The 18,353-nt window shown below is 38.1% G+C and overlaps 2 protein-coding genes across 2 annotated transcripts; both read right to left on the reverse strand.

Moving 5' to 3' along the window:
• Positions 1-11,572: 11,572 nt before the first annotated feature.
• Positions 11,573-12,310, reverse strand: LOC112194998. The gene has a single exon (XM_024335275.2). It carries the CDS (start codon positions 12,134-12,136, stop codon positions 11,786-11,788), a length of 351 nt encoding a protein of 116 aa, XP_024191043.1. The 5' UTR covers positions 12,137-12,310; the 3' UTR covers positions 11,573-11,785.
• A 524-nt stretch (positions 12,311-12,834) lies between these two features.
• On the reverse strand, positions 12,835-16,462 carry LOC112195234 (UNC93-like protein 3). Its single transcript, XM_024335610.2, has 10 exons — positions 15,944-16,462; positions 15,701-15,864; positions 15,519-15,582; positions 15,252-15,365; positions 15,085-15,129; positions 14,379-14,629; positions 14,187-14,277; positions 13,629-13,741; positions 13,379-13,502; positions 12,835-13,262 (listed from the first exon to the last, which is right to left on the reverse strand). The coding sequence occupies exons 1-10, from the start codon at positions 16,109-16,111 to the stop codon at positions 13,080-13,082; spliced, it is 1,317 nt and encodes a 438-aa protein (XP_024191378.1). The 5' UTR covers positions 16,112-16,462; the 3' UTR covers positions 12,835-13,079.
• Between the last annotated feature and the right edge of the window lie 1,891 nt (positions 16,463-18,353).

Here is an 18,353-nt window from a genome sequence, read left to right on the forward strand (position 1 = left end):
TACTGCTCATAGTGATGCTGAATATGCATCAGGGTGTGAGAATTGTGTATGGCTAGCTCGAAGATGAGAGCCTTGTTTACTTTTTTCTCGCCTCTTGTTTGATAATTTAAATGCTTTGTAACTTCCAAGGAAAAAAAAAGAAAAGAAAAGAAAAAGTATTCTCAAATTTAATGTAGTATGTCATAAGACTAATAATTCAAAAAATCTTGTTGTACGTTAAAAGGTTAAAGAGGTTTCAAAACTTATGTGGCAACACTATTAGCTAATTCCTCCTCTTCAGAAGAAATGAAATGGAAATGCCTTCAGTCCCTTTCAGTTTAGATTGGATTGTTTTAGAAGATTTCATTTATAATTTTTTTTTCCTGATAAAAAAAACATATAAAAAATACTACCCACATGCGGTGAATTAGCACTGGCAGGCGGGGTGTGAGGCGCGTGAGGATGGAAGTGAAGACCAGGGTAGCAAAAGTAACATGATCGGGTGGATTGGTGTGAACTGTGAGAGTGTGAGGAGCTTAATTATGGCAAGTTGGCGACTGCCCAAGCTTTTCAATAATTTTTATAGGTGTATTTTCCGAACAATAATTTTTATAAATGTGATATTTAGAAATATATTAATCAACTTGATAGAATTTGATTTAGACCACTATATTAAACAACTTGATAGAAATATGCCAACTTGATAGAATTTGATTTAGACCACTATATTAAACAACTTGATAGAAATATGCTCTGCCTTGGGGTCTTCATACTCTTGTGAAAGACATCTCGAGTCTAGTTAGCAATTTCAAAACTATTTCTTTCAAAAAATCCTACGCTCTTGCGTCTGCCAAGCATCGAACCATTGCCAACATCACAACAAACTCGAGCCTTTTACCACCAGGCCACAAGCTTGCTTGTGTAAAGTTAAGGAAAAGCAAGTAATTAAATGGAATCAGAAATTATGAAAATTAAAATGTGTTTCGAGTCGTCTTCTTCATTCTTTCTGTTTCACTTTCTCCTCTGTTCTCTCACTTTCTGCTCTCTATCTCTCTCTCCATTTCTGGCTCTTGTTCTTCTAATATTCTTTTGCTTCTTCCTCCATTTTCTCATCATTTTACTTATTCATTCCTCCACTTCTTCTTTCTGTGAGAAGAACACAAAAACCATCAGTCTTGGTGTGCATAGAACTACATTGACATGTTACCTGGAGAAGAAGATTAGAAGCAGATAGAAAGACTACCTGAAGAAGAAGCCATCAGTGCTTGGTGCAAAAAGGAAGACTTCTACTCTCTTACTGCAGCCTTTGCTCAACTAGTAAAATAGGACTAGTGCTTTTAGAACGTGTATAGCAGTGAGAGCAGGGACCTCCTTTTATATTGATACTATACTAACTAATCCCACCTATTAAGGGATTCAAAGTATACTGCAGTATCTTAACAACCAAATCTGCATCTCAACAGAAACTAGTAGTTCCACTTTCATAGGATATTCAAATTACATGTCAAAGACTCTACTTAGACAAAGTCAAATGAGATTATCTGCCACGTATAATAAACCAAGCCCAAAACTAACATTCTCCCACTTGGGCGTAGGTTGATTATATTGCATATATATTCTCATTTCACAAAGCTAAATACCTTAGTGATCACTGAGTCATTATCATATAATCTGATCCTAAAATACCAGTCAAATCTGACACTTGATATAGAACCAAAGAAAACTTCGTACAATTGACCTGTACTAGCACTCCAAGATTACATATATCAAAATCAAATTCACAAGGTACTATACAAAATGATGCAGAAGATAAATGGAAAATTATACCAGAAACTTCCATCCTTTTGGTCCACCTTTTTGGTTCTTATTTGAACCTCATTTATGCTTCAGCAAGAAGCCTTTTCTGTCAAAACAGAACAAATTGATCTCCTTGTGGTCATCGCATGCTTGATGACCCTAACACAAAACAGCCACATTACTTAATAACAAGCTGCAAATAAAGATCAAGTTTGCATCCATATTCAAAACAGTTAAGTTCCCAAACATCCAACTGAATTGAAGTTAGAAAAATATGATGTATTAACTTTATCTAGAACAATAATAACAATATGTTCCAGCATCTTATTATTCAATACTGAAGAGTAAAACTGAACAAACAAAACTTATCTTTAAGTAAAACTCACTCCCACTGATCTGCTGCATCAAAAGACTCGAGTATTCCCATATTAGCAACATGATTTTGAAACACTCCCACTGGTAAACTCTTGGTAAGAGGATCAGCAATGTTTGACTTTGAAGAAATGTACTCAATGGTGATTTCTTTGTCTTTGACCTTGTCCCTCACAACTAGATATTTAACATCCATGAGTCTTGAAGCAGAAGTCCTTTTATTGTTCTTTGAAAAGAACACAGCAGCTTCATTGTCACAGAACATCTTCAAGGGCCTTGAAATAGAATCCACCACTCTCATCTGCCCTATAAAGTTCCTCAACCACACAGCTTGCTTAGTAGCTTCAAAACATCCGATAAACTCAGCTTGCATTGTGGAAGTGGAACGGACAGTTTGTTTTCCACTTTTCCAAGATATTGCACCACCAGCCAAGAAGAATATGTAACCAGATGTAGACCTTCTATCATCCTTGCAGCCAGCTAGGTCTGAGTCCGTGTAACCAACAACTTCAAGTTCATCACTCTTACGATAGCAAAGCATAAAATTCTTGGTTCTTTGTAAGTAACGCAGAACCTTTTTAGCTGCAGTCCAATGATGCAAACCAGGATTTGATTGAAACCTTCCTAGAACTCCCACAACAAAAGCTAAGTCCGGTCTTGTGCATACTTGTGCATACATTAAGCTCCCAACTAAAGATGCATAAGGCTTTTCCTGCATTGATTTCTTCTCCAATTCATTTCTAGGGCACTGTTCTTTACTGAACTTGTCTCCTTTCCCTATAGGAACTTCACCACTAGAACATTTTTGCATATTAAATCTCTTCAACACACGTTCAATGTAAGCCTTCTGTGACAATCCCAAAAAAGATCTTGATCTGTCCCTTATGATCTCAAGACCAAGAACATAAGAAGCATCCCCCAGGTCTTTCATTTCAAAAGTATGAGACAACATATCTTTTGTATCTTTCAATAAAGTCATGTCACTGCTCGCTAAAAGTATATCATCAACATAAAGGACCAAAATAATGAATTTTGAACCACTGACCTTTAGGTAAATGCACTCATCCATCTTGTTTTCAACGAAACCAAAATCAGAAATTATCTCATCAAATTTGAGATACCATTGCCTTGAAGCTTGCTTGAGGCCGTAGATAGACTTTCTGAGTTTGCATACCATGTGCTCCTTCCCCTTTTCAACAAAACCTGGTGGTTGCATCATATAAATGTCCTCCACTAATTCTCCATTCAAAAACGCTGTCTTGACATCCATTTGATGCAGCTCCAAGTTGTAGTGAGCTACTAAGGCCATGACAATTCTCAAGGAATCCTTTGATGAAACTGGTGAGAACGTTTCTGTGTAGTCTATTCCCTGCCTTTGTGTGAAGCCCTTTGCGACTAGCCTTGCCTTGTATCTCTCTATGTTGCCACTTGCATCAGTCTTGGTTTTAAAGACCCACTTGCAGCCTATTGCTTTTATCGCTTCACTTCCATCAACAAGTGTCCATACTTCATTCTTTTTCATGGATTGCAGCTCATCTTCCATTGCTTGCATCCAAGAATCAGCTTGCTCACTTTCAATTGCTTGCTGGAATGTTCTTGGATCATTCTCCTCTCCAATGTCATATTCTGCTTCTTGAAGGTAAACCACATAGTCACTTGGAATTGCTGACTTTCTTTGCCTCTGAGACTGTCTTCTAGGTACTTGTGGTTCTGCAATCGGTTGATTAAAATCTGGTATTTCTGGTTCTAATTGATGCTCAAGAATAGACTGCTGATCTTGTTGATCTTGAACACTTGTGGCTGCATTCTCATCACTGATTTCTTCAATCTGCATGTGAGATGGCAGTGTATAATCAACTACAACATGTTCAGAACTTGGTGCTTCAGAAGTGGGTGCTTCAATGCTTCCTTCCTCAAAAGTAAAGCTGCTATTTAAAGCTACTACATCCAAAACTTCCAGAAATTTTGCGTTATTAGTCTCCACTATCCTTGTATGCAAATTAGGACAGTAGAACCTAAAACCCTTGGACTTCTCCGGATATCCAATGAAGTAGCAGCTTGTAGTTCTAGGATCCAATTTCTTTTCCATAGGATTATATACCCTGGCTTCTGCCTTGCACCCCCAGACATGAAAATGCATAAGACTTGGCCTTCTTCCTGTCCACATCTCAAAAGGAGTCTTAGAAACAGACTTGCTAGGCACACGGTTCATAATATAGTTCGCAGTTTTAATAGCTTCACCCCATAAGAAATCAGGTAATGAGGAATTGCATACCATACTTCTCACCATATCTTTCAGTGTTCTATTACGCCTCTCAGATACTCCATTTTGTTGAGGCGTTCCTGGTGTTGTATATTGAGCAACGATCCCACAATCTTGTAGGTATATGGCAAAAGGCCCCTTCTGCTGTCCTGCTTCTGTGTACCTGCCAAAATACTCACCACCCCTGTCTGATCTCACAATTTTAATTTGTTTTTCCAATTGTTTTTCAACCTCTGTTCTAAAAATTTTAAAGCAATCAAGCACAGCAGACTTTTCAGAGATTAAGAACAAGTAGCCATATCGAGAGAAATCATCTGTGAATGTAACAAAGTAACAATTTCCACATATAGTTTGGACTGGAAATGGACCGCAAACATCAGTATGAATTATTTCCAAAAGCTGTGTACTGCGTGTGGAACCAAATTTTCTTTTGTTTGTGAGTTTTCCTTTTATACAATCAATACAAGTGTCAAAATCAGAAAAATCAAGTTTATGCAGAATGTTATCCTTCGTTAAAAGTTCCATTCTTTCTTTTGAGATATGCCCTAGTCTCCTATGCCAAAGCATAGAAGAATTTTCATTGATGAGCATTCTTTTATTAGAAACAGAACAATCAACATTATAACATTCATTAATATAAGAGCATGCAACCTGCCACAAATCATAACTCAAAAAGGCACTTCCAAGCAGAACATCAAATTTATTTTTCTGAAAAATCCTTACACTGACATCGTCAATGATAAAAGCAAAACCTGACTTAACTAATTTCGAAACTGAAATCAAGTTCCTTCTCATCGAAGGAACATAAAGAACATTTTCTAACTCTAAAACATAACCAGACTCTAGTTGCAGCCTAACATTTCCAATTGACTTGACAGCAACTTTTATTCCATTCCCCACATAAACTCTTTCCTTAGTTGGTGACCTCTTCCTTATGAATCCCTGCAAGGAATTGGTGATATGCACAGAAGAACCAGTGTCAAACCACCAAGAGTTTAATGGGACAGAAATTAGGTTTGACTCAAAACAAACATTAACGTAAAAAATACCTTTCTTTGCCAGCCACTTTTTGTACTTTTCACAGTCCTTCTTCATGTGGTTTGGCTTTTTGCAAAAGAAACATTTGAAATTCTTGTTTTTGGCAGACTTAAAGTTGTGAGATCCCTTATGTGATAGATGAGTACTCTTAGCAACAGTACCAGAAGGTTTGGCAGCATTAGGAAACTTACTTGAACTCGAGGCTCCATTCTTCTTACCATGACCAGAATGCACCAGATTGACATTCTCCACCTTTTCTTGCTTAAGCCTTTCTTCTTCTTGGGAGCAGATGGAGATCAGCTCATTCAAATCCCATGCTCCCTTCTGTGTGTTGTATGCCACTTGTAGTTGTGCAAACTTAGGTGGTAGTGAGTGGAGTGCCTGATAGACCAGGAGAGGCTCTGGCACTGGAACAGCCAAACCATTCAGTTTGCTTGCTATTTCTATGAGTTTCAGAATGTGTACCCTCACACCTTTGCGTTCATCATATTTCAAGTTGCTGAAAGCGTGCATCAGGTTAGTGGCTTCAGCTTTATCAGACTCCTTGAATTTCTCTCTCACTGCTTCAAGAAAGGCCTTGGCTTTGTCTCCGCTAGGAATAGCCCCTCGCACAGATTCTGCCACAGATTTCTTCATTATGAGTAGGGCCATTCTGTTGGCCTTTTCCCATTTTTCAAACTTCTTCTTTTGCTCATCGGTGCTTGCTTCAGTTATTGGAGCAGGTTCCTCCTCTCGTAAGACTATGTCATAGTCCATCAGTCCTAGCACAATCTTGAGGTCGTCTTCCCATTTCTTGAAATTACCTCCTGTCAGTGTCTCTATGTACAAGTTGGAGAAACCAGAAGCATTGACAACTGAAGAAAACAAGGTTCATCAGATTAGTATATGCTTTCACTTTATACTACTAATCAATTAGAACAATAAACTTTATTTGCCCTTTTGAACCCTTACTGTACTGCATGTTCATATATCACCTTTGGGCAGAAATAGAACAATGCATGGAAATTCTCTTTATTGCATTACAATTATGCAGAATATTATGTTATTTGAATAAGTTCCACATCTTTGGATAGAAGAAAATATCCATAACAAACATCTCATAAACTTAATGCACTAATCTGAGTTAAAAAACAGATAAGCTATTTCTTTGGAATTTCGATCATCTGTTATAACTAAGATCACAACATTGGCCTATGTACTTCAGACTTTGAATAAGAAAACATTAAAACAAATCCACTTTGGCAGAAAAGGTTCATTATTTTCCTAAACAAGGCCAAAACCTTATCACCACACTTTCAATATGCATAGTGTACTTTTCTTCATATACTGGAGACTGAAAAGGGTTAGATGCATCAACACAAGAAACAACACTCGTTATATATATATATACATATATTGATGTTCATAAAGATAATCATACCCAAATCCAAGCGGAAGCTCGAGTCTTCTGAGATTGAACACATCAAAATATATTATATATATCAAACTATCTCAATCAAATAACAAGGTTCCAGTATTAATACAAACTGGAGATCATAACATTGAGGTTGATGAGTAAGCTGAATTCATTTCACCACAGGAGAACTTTTCACTATAGAACAAGAAAATCCCAGAATCTTAAAGAAAAATTAAATCATTATACCTTGTTCAGCTTGCAACACCTGAAATTCAGTTAATTTAACACAAATATAGCCTAGAAATATTTCAAGCGAAACTTATGAAGTCATCATAATAGTAGAAGTTGATGGGATCAGTGAATATTGTGAATATTGTGAATAGAAGAAAGCCCCAAATAAGCAAATAAGCAATCTGGGTTCTTCATGTCTGCAAAACCGAGTTTTTATTCTTTTGCCATAGAACACCGACAAGAATATATAAAACTAAAGAAACAAAGCCACATGACAAAGCCCCCAATCTAGTCTAGCGGTATGGTCCTGCTTTGGGTATGGGAGACCCGAGTTCGAATCCTCAAATCCACAAATTTTTTTATAACTATAAGACAAACAAAAGCATACATAGGCTACTGCTTCTGATCATATATGCTCCTGATTAACAAGTATTCCTTAACAATTATACAATTGCACTTTACAATGAATTCTAAGCACATAGATATGGCTCTGATACCACATGTGAGAAGAACACAAAAACCATCAGTCTTGGTGTGCATAGAACTACATTGACATGTTACCTGGAGAAGAAGATTAGAAGCAGATAGAAAGACTACCTGAAGAAGAAGCCATCAGTGCTTGGTGCAAAAAGGAAGACTTCTACTCTCTTACTGCAGCCTTTGCTCAACTAGTAAAATAGGACTAGTGCTTTTAGAACGTGTATAGCAGTGAGAGCAGGGACCTCCTTTTATATTGATACTATACTAACTAATCCCACCTATTAAGGGATTCAAAGTATACTGCAGTATCTTAACAACCAAATCTGCATCTCAACAGAAACTAGTAGTTCCACTTTCATAGGATATTCAAATTACATGTCAAAGACTCTACTTAGACAAAGTCAAATGAGATTATCTGCCACGTATAATAAACCAAGCCCAAAACTAACACTTTCACCTCTAGATATGAATAAAAAATCTGATCTCCAACTGAATATCTAGATCTGGAATTAGGAGGGCTGCTGTTCTTCCTCACTGCCGCCGCAAAGTCGGTCGACAAACCGAAACCGAGCCGCAAAGTCGGTATACCGATTCATCGGTAACCAATCTATCGGTATCGGCAGCGGTTCAAAAAATTCAAAACCGATGAGTTTCAGTTCGGTAGCGGTGTTAGAACAAAAAATCCTGTTACCGTTACCGAGCCAGCCTAATTCCTATCACTTGGTCAAAGAAGTTGATGTTCTCATCTTTGCCCGCCTTTAATTTTGATAAGTTTAGTTCTGATTGTAGTAGGAGCTTTTAAGTTGTAATTTATTTTCTTCCTAAAAAAAAAATTAGACCATTTTAGGATCACAAGTCATGCTCGAATTGTGACAGTTTATGACATGGGAGCCGCTCGCGTTCATACTTTTCATGAGACATTAGCATTTGGTTTATTCAATTTGTTCTTCAACCTTGATTGAAGATATATCCATACGAATTTCATGAAACTAATGATTTTGAGTTTGTACTATTGGGCATGTATTGCAATTTTGTTATTTCTTAATTACATGTAGGTGTCTTTAATTTGACATTAAGACGGAGAGGCCAAGCTAAGCTCAAGAGCTCGATAAAACATTTATTTAAGCTAATATGCAAAGCCTGCAGTCCCTCAATAAAGCATTATCAGCGAGGTTAAGCGAGCAATAGGTGAAAAAGGCAGCTAGGGCTCAAGTTCAGTTTCTTAGCAAGTCATCAGACAGCAAGGGTTACGGTAGCTGGGGAAATAGTTGAAGTGCAAGCATCTCTTGTAAAAAGAGAATCTCTTCCGGTCTATCCAATTGCACAAGGCCATGGCCATCCGTTTGCATGGCATCGAATGGGATTTCTCTTTCTTAGGAGCCAAAGTATAATTAATCCAACCAACGAGGAACGCAGTATGGTTCCAAAGAGAGTGCAGTGTACGACAGATAGGCATCAGCCTTAAACCACTGCTCCATCCGGGCACAAATGCACCACTGGATGGTGTCACACATAGCTAGGCACACATAGCATGTGACTTGGTTCAGGGATTGAACGCACCAGAACATTTGTTGACACAGTTGTTGCCACCCTGAGTCCCTGACCAGGTCATCACTTGCTATCTCCTACAAGGACCTCATTAAGGGCAACACATACCGAGCATAGGGCATAGGCGTAGGGAGGTAGGATCGAGAAGGATTACTTAACCGTTATGAAGAACTGAAGATTCAAAAACTTTGTTTCTTTCTCATACTGTAAGCTATATATGCAAACACGTACTAAAAAAATTGGGTTTTTATCATAGGTGGGGTCTGAACTATGTCTGACCGGACTGAATGGTACCTGGACTTTTAAAATGATCAAATAGGTACCTGAACTTCCAAAACCACATCATTAAGGTACTTCCGTCTATATTCCGTTAATCCTCCGTTAATTGCAGGGATAAATCAGACATTTCACCCAAATTGACCACTAAAATGACTGTTATAACCTCATCTGACATTTTGTCCATTTCCCTCCTTTCTATCTTAATTTCCCTAAAAAAAATTGACTCTTCCCCCAACACTATTCATGTAAAACTTTTCATCAAATTTTACCTCCAATTATTGTCTTTCGATAAATAATAATCAACATCTCAACATCAAGTTTCCTTGAATAATTTTTATTGTTCTTCAAAAATTAGCCTAACATAATGAAATACCAAATTATTCAAGTTTTACCTCCAATTATTGTCTTTCGATAATAAAATTAGCCTAACATAATGAAATACCAAAATTAGCCTAACATAATAAAACTTTTCATCAAATTTTACCTCCGATTATTGTCTTTCGATAAATAATAATCAACATCCCAACATCAAGTTTTCTTGAATAATTTTTATTGTTCTTCAAAAATTAGCCTAACATAATGAAATACCAAAATAATTTTTATGTTAGGCTAATTTTTGAAGAACAATAAAAATTATTCAAGAAAACTTGATGTTGAGATGTTGATTATTATTTATCGAAAGACAATAAAATTATTTTGGTATTTCATTATGTTAGGCCAATTTTTGAAGAACAATAAAAATTATTCAAGAAAACTTGATGTTGAGATGTTGATTATTATTTATCGAATGACAATAATTGGAGGTAAAATTTGATGAAAAGTTTTATTATGTTAGGCTAATTTTGGTATTTCATTATGTTAGGCTAATTTTATTATCGGAAGACAATAATTGAAGGTAAAACTTGAATAATTTGGTATTTCATTATGTTAGGCTAATTTTTAAAGAACAATAAAAATTATTCAAGAAAACTTGATGTTGAGATGTTGATTATTATTTATCGAAAGACAATAATTAGAGGTAAAATTTGATGAAAAGTTTTACATGAATAGTGTGGGGGGAAGAGTCAATTTTTTTTTTAGGGAAATTAAGATAGAAAGGAGGGAAATGGACAAAATGTCAGATGAGGTTATAACAGTCATTTTAGTGGTCAATTTGGGTGAAATGTCTGATTTATCCCTGCAATTAACGGAGGATTAACGGAATATAGACGGAAGTACCTTAATGATGTGGTTTTGGAAGTTCAGGTACCTATTTGATCATTTTAAAAGTCCAGGTACCATTCAGTCCGGTCAAACATAGTTCAGACCCCACCTATGATAAAAACCCAAAAAAATTTGACAAATCAAAACAGGTACTAAGTGGTCGTATGTAGGTTCTTACACGTACTAAGTGACTTTTACGATCTACAAATTGGATTCAAGCTACCACACATCAAGTCCAGCACTTTACACATCCTATGAGAGCCCTGCACCAACAAGAGCAACAAAAAAACCCGCTTAAAGCACCAGTAGTTACATAACAGCACGTATGGTTACAAAACATAATGGGTCATGAAAGCCCACCCAACTTGGTGAACAAACAATCTCCGAATGACAAATGTAGTTCTTTGCCGCAGCACTCATAGATGGTGGAATTTCGGGAAGCGGGGCCGGCTCTAAGAATTCGAAGGTAAGGTTAAGACAGGCACGGAACCAGAAATTAAATTTGAGGTGGGCTAAATTTTAAGGGATCAATAGATTTAATTACTTAAATCAAGAAATCGATAAATACTCAAATTCTAACATAAATTACATTTTAATTTTGTCAAAAATTTTATTATAGAAGAGAAGTTAAAGTGTAATACCTTCGCAAGGTTGAGAGAATGAGAATGAGTGCAAGAAAGAAAAGAGACCGACCCCTATAATAATGGTGTGCAAAGAGAATTAGAGAAGTGAGAGTTGAGTATGAGAAATGCAAAACTTGGTAGAGAGAGAGGAGGAGACAGAAAACTGAAAAAGATGAGAGAAAGATGAGAAAAGTTTTCTTTGTCTAGTTGTCTACTTATTATTTGCAGACTACAATATATCTTAATCATACATATATATAATAATTTTTTCTCTCTAAAATGTTGGGGTGTGCTGCAACACACCTCAGCCCACCCCTACATCTGTGCCTGGGTTAAGAGATTAAGAAGAAATTAAGAACAACATTTGATGAGGTCACAAGATTTCTCTCGATCACAACCCGCTACCAAATTTCTCCTTTTACAAACAAATGAAAACTGCAGTGTTTGAGCTGATTACATATAAAGTCACTGAAAAAGAATCAAACTATAGTCATCCATCTACAATTGCCAATCAGTTCTTGTTCTAAACAATTTGGCGGGAACAGATGCAATTAGGCGGCAAAGCGAGCCCAAACTTCACTGGGCTTCGTCTGTCTCCCACAGGCCCATGGCCCGGACCAGGCACGCCGACCCGGCCACCACGAGCGCCGCGAAAACCGGAGGCACGATGAAGTCGATCCTGGACTTGCTGAACAGCTGAGCCGGCAAGCAGAGAATATCTCCCGGCACGTCTGCCAGAACCCTTATGGACGCTTCCGAGCCGCACGAAGACGAAGAAGAAATGGCCGAGACAAACGCAACCTCGGGAGAGAAGGAGGCCAGAGCCACCGTGAGAGTGAGGCAGGCGGTCCACGTGGCGGCGAAGATTAGCACCGGCAGGCGGGGCGTGAGGCGCGTGAGGGTGGAGGTGAAGAGAGAGGGGAGCATGACGGGATGTTGTTTGGGTTTTGCTGTAAGGAGTCTTGGGGTTTTATAGGTATGCGAGGGAGGGGAAAGTCAAGAGTGGGATGAAGGGAGAGGACCTAATTTCAACGACTTCACATTTTTGGAGTTTAGGTGGGAGAAGATGGGAACTGGTGACTCATGCATGTTGACTAACGAGCATTGTTGCATCTCAACGAATTTTATAGGTGTGATGTATTTCTTAAAATATGATTTTATAAATGCGACATCACCTTAAAAACTATATCAGTAAATAAGCTTGATAGATTTCAACTTCAAAATATGAAAAATTCAGACCTTTCATGAAACTTCTTGATTTTGATCGAAGATGTATTCATAATATATACACTATGGTTATAATTGAGTTTGTATTGGCAAATATCAAATATCTAATAGCATTGTTTTGGTCATCTCTTCATTGTAATTTTACTTGTATTCGTTTGTTTTCTTCTTATAATTTGTCATTACACCTAAGGGCGCTCGGTCTTTTTTCCAAATTTAAGCTGAGTGGAGCTAAGCTTAAGCTCAAACGTGTTTCACAGATGAGCCCAGTCAGACAATGCTTAAGCTCTGGAAAGAGCAGCCAAGTCGAGCTAAGGTCAAACTCGATAAATATTGTTCAAGCTATATAAGCAACCCAAGCCTAAGAAAATCTCGTTTGTAGGAGTGTACTTAGAAGAACCGAAAAAAGCAATGCAATAAATGCTCAATTGTCAAATATCCACATGAACCTTTGAACTTTTGACATTTGCATTTTTATACTGATAATAACACAGGACAAATGGGACAAGTAATCTTTCGACTTTTGGAACATGTCGCAAACAATGGATTTGCAAATATAGAGACACCGTCAATAACAACATAACATATATATACCTGCTTGCATACACAAGTAGTTTTCCTTGAAGAACTTTTCGCTCTTTAGACATTATGAACTTGAATGGGAGAGTGCTTTCTCTCGAATAGATAGATACATAAAGGCACCATATGCGACAGAGACTGTAACAAGCATAACCACCAGCATTGCCTGTAATGAGATGTATGGACTAATAAAGAAGACGGCTGAAATCGTACAACTCTGCCAGACCTTGAGCTGTGCAAATGCTCCTTCCTGCAGAAACCCAAAAGCAGCAAATGTGTTGTGGACTTGTGATTATAGATTCAAGGCTCCAAATTCATAAATAACAAGGACTTGAAGAAAATTGTAGGAAAAGGTTAGACAAATACAGTATCATGCTTGAAGTATATCGCAAGCAAAGCACTGAGCTGTGTATTTAAGACTCCATCACCAATGCCCAATGCAGCTGCCATTATAAGAGGGTATACAGTTCCAAGTACTCCACTCACTGGGCTGCATCATAACAAGATTTAACAAGAATTAAGAGATAACAATAGCTTCAAATTAGAAATTAGTAAATTATGATAACAGTTTCAACTATATAAAGATGTTGTACACTAACGTGTAAATACTGCAAACCTGTATATTAGAAGAAGCCAGAGGTATATAATGGTCTGAATGAAAGCTCCAGCAGAAACTATAATAGTGATGGACTTGAGACCAGACGTAAATCGACCAGCAGCCAATGAACACTGACATATATTCCACCAAAAAGTGAGATAAGAATCTAAGAGACCGTAAATATATATATACATACGAAGCCTTCCTATGGAGAATGTATGCTCATGGAGTCTTTGGATTCTAATTATCAGTTTCCATTGCCGCCTAATATCAAGCCTGTGTCTATAATACCCAGAAAAGTTTCATGGTATCCCCTTGGAAATTTATTGATCATAGATGGTCCTCACTTTCTTGAAAAATAGGACAGAAGGCAATAAACCCATGAATCCTAATAGAAGAAATGTAGGCTATGACAGCAAGAACGAAAGTACAGATAATGAGAAAGACATCTTTTCTAATATCAAAAGAAAAATAAGAAATAAGTAAAAGACAATTCATATGAATAAAGAAAAGTATTGACTTCAGTTATATCTGGCACTGAACTAAAAATTGTACTGCCGGTTTCAGCATACTTACTATTGCATCACATGCCCCATAAACTGCCATTGCACCTCCAACACCAGACACACCAAGTGTTGGACTAACAATATACTCGGTATAGTCAGCCCTAAACATGAAAGGAATTGTGCCATGCTTAATACAGGAATAACAAAGAAGAGTTGGGGGGGGAAAAAAAGTAGGCAGCAATACTTGGTTAAGTAATTATACCATACAAATGCTTGTTGCAATCCTGAATACGCCATAAGGGGGATGATCAATAGCATCCGTACATCATACAAAGGTCTGATGACTGTCTTTGACAAAGATACCACAGAAGCATAAAAGTTGGGAGAAGATCCCTGGGGGTCCTCCTCTCCTTTAATACCCCTTTTATTCAAGAAGCACATCAGTATGGTACCTAAGGTCATACTAACAAGAAACACACTGAATAATAAGGTTGTGCCATTAGTACTCCCCCCCTGTCATGAAGGGAAGAAAAACAAACTCAGCACACTCATTTTCTGACAAAATAAAGCTAAATCTGAAATTATATAATTAATGTATGTGCAGAACCATGGTAAAGAATCAAAATAGTGCAGATAAACTTAATGCATGTGCCAATCACCATTTAGAAATCAAAAATAAGAAGATATACTATGAAGCCAGTTTCTTTTTAGAAAAATCCAGAAATAATAATATGAGATCAAATCAATTTCATAATGAGTCATGATTCATGACTCAGAAGTTCAAAGAAGGGAATGAAACCAAACCAGGTTCTGTTACCACCAAATGCAATTAGTTAGAAGATACATTTAGATGCCCAAAGACCAATTCTTTTGTAATAGGGTTATCAGATCTGTGGGCTAATAAGATAAAAACCAAACCACCAGAATAAACGAGGCAAACACAGTTCAACTTCAAGGATGACACGTACTGTTCCATCTCTTAGCAAGGCGAGGGTTATAAGATTTCCCACAAACTGCAAAATTAAAAAAGTAAGATTATTAGGCAACTTGACATGACAAGTTTGATCGAAAATGTTGCACAAACAGTTCCAGTAAAAGAAATTGGACTTCCTAAGAAAGATCCAACATATTCCACCTGGTGACTGGCAAACATTCCCCAAAATTCTCCATTGAAGTGGCCAATAACCGTTCCTTCATGTAAGCTATTATCTTTGGCATGACTACGTGCAGTAGAAGTCAAATATGTCCCCTGACGGATCCACAATAATGTCAGAAACAATTTCTAGCTTTTTCCATCAAACACAACCAGGAGAACTCAAAACAAAACCCAAAACATGGACTAGTATAGCTTTTTACCATCAAATCCAAAATAAAACCCGAAAATCATGAACGATCATATTACCTGGCCAACCCATATTATGGAAGCAGCAAAACCCAGATACAATGCAGCTGGAACCATAGTATACCTACACACAATGACTTCAAACACTTAAACCACATGCATTTTGATACAAAAATTGTGTATGAACTCATATACAAAATTGGGTCACATAGAAACTAAAAGAGTAGAGTTAGTGAGAGTACCAGGTTGGCTTCAAATTAGCAGCAATGAACAACCAATACCCAGTAGTCCCAAGAATCAAAGCATTCTTTGGTCCCAGTTTCCTAACCACCGGAGACGCCACCAGAGAGAAAAACGTGAACGACAAGTACAAAATCCCAAGCGACGTCGTTCCCAAATCCTCCTCCTGACATCAATTCCGCTACAAATCAATCAAAAAATGTGTTCCAATTCACCGCTTAAATTCGAAAACCCAGAAAACTCACAGTGTTGACAGAGCTCTCCAGATTCTGGGCGGCACCGTAAGCAAGAAAGATCAACAGAAACGCGGAGCTGATAATATGAACATCTCTGGTATGACTCCTTCCCTCCTCGACCGGCGAGTCGTCGGCGACGACGAGAGGCGTCTCTTCGTCGCGAGAAGAAGGGGCCATGGTTTCGAGTTCTGAATCCAGCGGATTGAGATATCGCTATAAAAGACTAGACATTAGTGGGAGTGAGGCCAAAACGAGAGGGTCTGCCGGCGAAGAAGAAGAAGAACAAATTGGGAGGGAGGGAAGAGGACAAAGGAAATGGAGTGAATTATTGGAATAATTTAGTTGGAAAGAAATGTGGGTAGGGTTGAAAATTTGAAAAGATTCTGAATTTGTGTGGGTAGGATTGAGAATCAAGCGGTGAAGAAAAGTCTTTGAATGAATCGAAGAAGAATCAGAGGAAATGACAGAGAGGTGGTTGGGTTGGGGGAAGAGAGAAGACGACGATAACGACTGAAGGGTCGTTTTTTGCGTGTAAATACGTTTATTGTTGCCGCCAATATTTAATTGGTCATTATTAAAAAATAATCTTTTGATCAAGCGGTTTGATAGCTTCTATCAGATGACTTTTAGTGAGTGGCTGAACTAGGATGAAAATTTTAAAGAGCTTACTATTCAAGTAAATCCTAATTTGTGTTTGGCCCAAATTTTAGGTTACTTGACCTAGCGGTAATAGGGTTACATTAGAAGGATCTAGATTCCTATTCTTGTATGATTGTATAGAATCTCTATATAAATAGGCCCCTATTATCAATGAGAACACACAGTGATTTCCTCTTAATTTCAGTTTCTCTACAACACGTTATCAGCACGAAACCCTAACCCTGAATCAAGAAGCTAAAAACCTTGAATCCGAATACAAAACCTTGAAACATTTTCTGCCTCCACCTCACACCTTGAAGAACTCGATCCCAGGAGTCCAAAATCGGCGGCCCACCCCTAAGAACAGGCCGGAAACCTACCGAACCGGCCACCGGAAGATCCATACAACTCGCAACAAATATTCCACCGGTTCACCATCTTCCGGACCTCCAATTTCCACCAAATTTTGGTAGCAGAAGCGCCTTGATCTGAAGTTTCAGGAATCAGAATAAAAATTCCAAAAACTGGCCTAAAACATAATAAACCGACCGCCTGATCGTCCGGCAGAAAAGAAGAAGAAAGAAGCAGCCCAACCCAAAAAGGAAGAAGTCAAAGCCCAGCCCACTGCCACGTCAGCACCAGACCCCACTGTCACGTCAGCAATCGGACCCCACTGCCAAGTCAGCAATCGGACCCCACTGCCACGTCAGCAATCAGACCCCACTACCACATCAGCAGTCGGACCCCACTGCCACATCACCATCCGGTCAACGCCGGTCAACCATTTTTCCGGCAACTTTTCCGACCAATTTCCTGCGACTTTTTCCAGTCAAATTTTCCGGCTACCTATTTCGAGGTATTTTTTACTAAACGTTCCCCTTTTTTTTAGAGTTTTTAAATTTAATTTCTTTTTTTTTTTTTTTCGGGGACTTGCAACCTCCCTTCTTCTACCCCTCTTTTCTTTATCATAAGGGAGACCAAATTAAGCAAAACTGTGGGGGTTCGTGATTACTCCAAGCTTGGAGCTTGTAGAGTTCTCCAAACTTAGAGTTATTGAGATAAAATGATTGACCGCAAACATCATTGTTTCGATCTAATCCAACTCCTCTTGGAATCCAATTTCTTGGAAGCGATTACGCTCAGAAATTTTATTTGTTTTCGTGGTAGCCTTTTTCTCTCCGAAACTAAACATAATTTCTTGTTCTCTTTCAGGATGAGTAACCTGAACAAATTAGACTTTGCTCCATTGGGAACAACTGGCTCTGAATATCACAGGTGGGTTCGTGATATCCACCAGCATCTCAAGGCCGATGGAATCTTGGATACGATTCTTGAGCCTAGCCAGGACGTGCTAACTATTAAGCAAGCTCAAGCTTTGGAAGAAAATATAGCAACCTTAGAGGCAAATAAGGCGAACGCCATCATCCTAATGACTCGTCATATGGATGATTCGCTCCAGTACGAGTATATGAATGAAGAAGACCCCAGAAGGCTGTGGGTCTCACTCGAAGATAGATTTGGCAACGTCTGTGACTCCCTGCTTCCTGACCTAGAAGTGAGATGGCATAGCCTCCGCTTATGTGATCTTGACTACAACTCGGAAGCACTTCGCATTAAATCCTTAATGGAATTCTGTGGTAAAGAGATCACAAATGCGATGTTGATTGAGAAGACTCTCTCTACTTTCCCAGTCTCTGCATTGATGGTTGCTAAGAACTATCGAATCGATGTTACTGCAAGACAAATCACAAGGTTTCATGAGCTCATTAGAGCTATGAAT

Source organism: Rosa chinensis, chromosome 3 (genome assembly GCF_002994745.2).
Source record: "Rosa chinensis cultivar Old Blush chromosome 3, RchiOBHm-V2, whole genome shotgun sequence".
NCBI classification, from domain to species: Eukaryota; Viridiplantae; Streptophyta; class Magnoliopsida; order Rosales; family Rosaceae; genus Rosa; species Rosa chinensis.

Excerpts from the sequence above, each read along its gene's own strand:
- LOC112195234 (XM_024335610.2), bottom strand. The coding sequence starts at position 16,111 with ATGGCCCCTTCTTCTCGCGACGAAGAGACGCCTCTCGTCGTCGCCGAC. Across the intron at positions 15,583-15,700 it reads GCTAATTTGAAGCCAACCTG|GTATACTATGGTTCCAGCTG; the intron begins GTACTCTCACTA and ends CATTGTGTGTAG. Across the intron at positions 13,503-13,628 it reads TGGCTTCTTCTAATATACAG|CCCAGTGAGTGGAGTACTTG; the intron begins GTTTGCAGTATT and ends GTTATGATGCAG.
- LOC112194998 (XM_024335275.2), bottom strand. The coding sequence starts at position 12,136 with ATGCTCCCCTCTCTCTTCACCTCCACCCTCACGCGCCTCACGCCCCGC.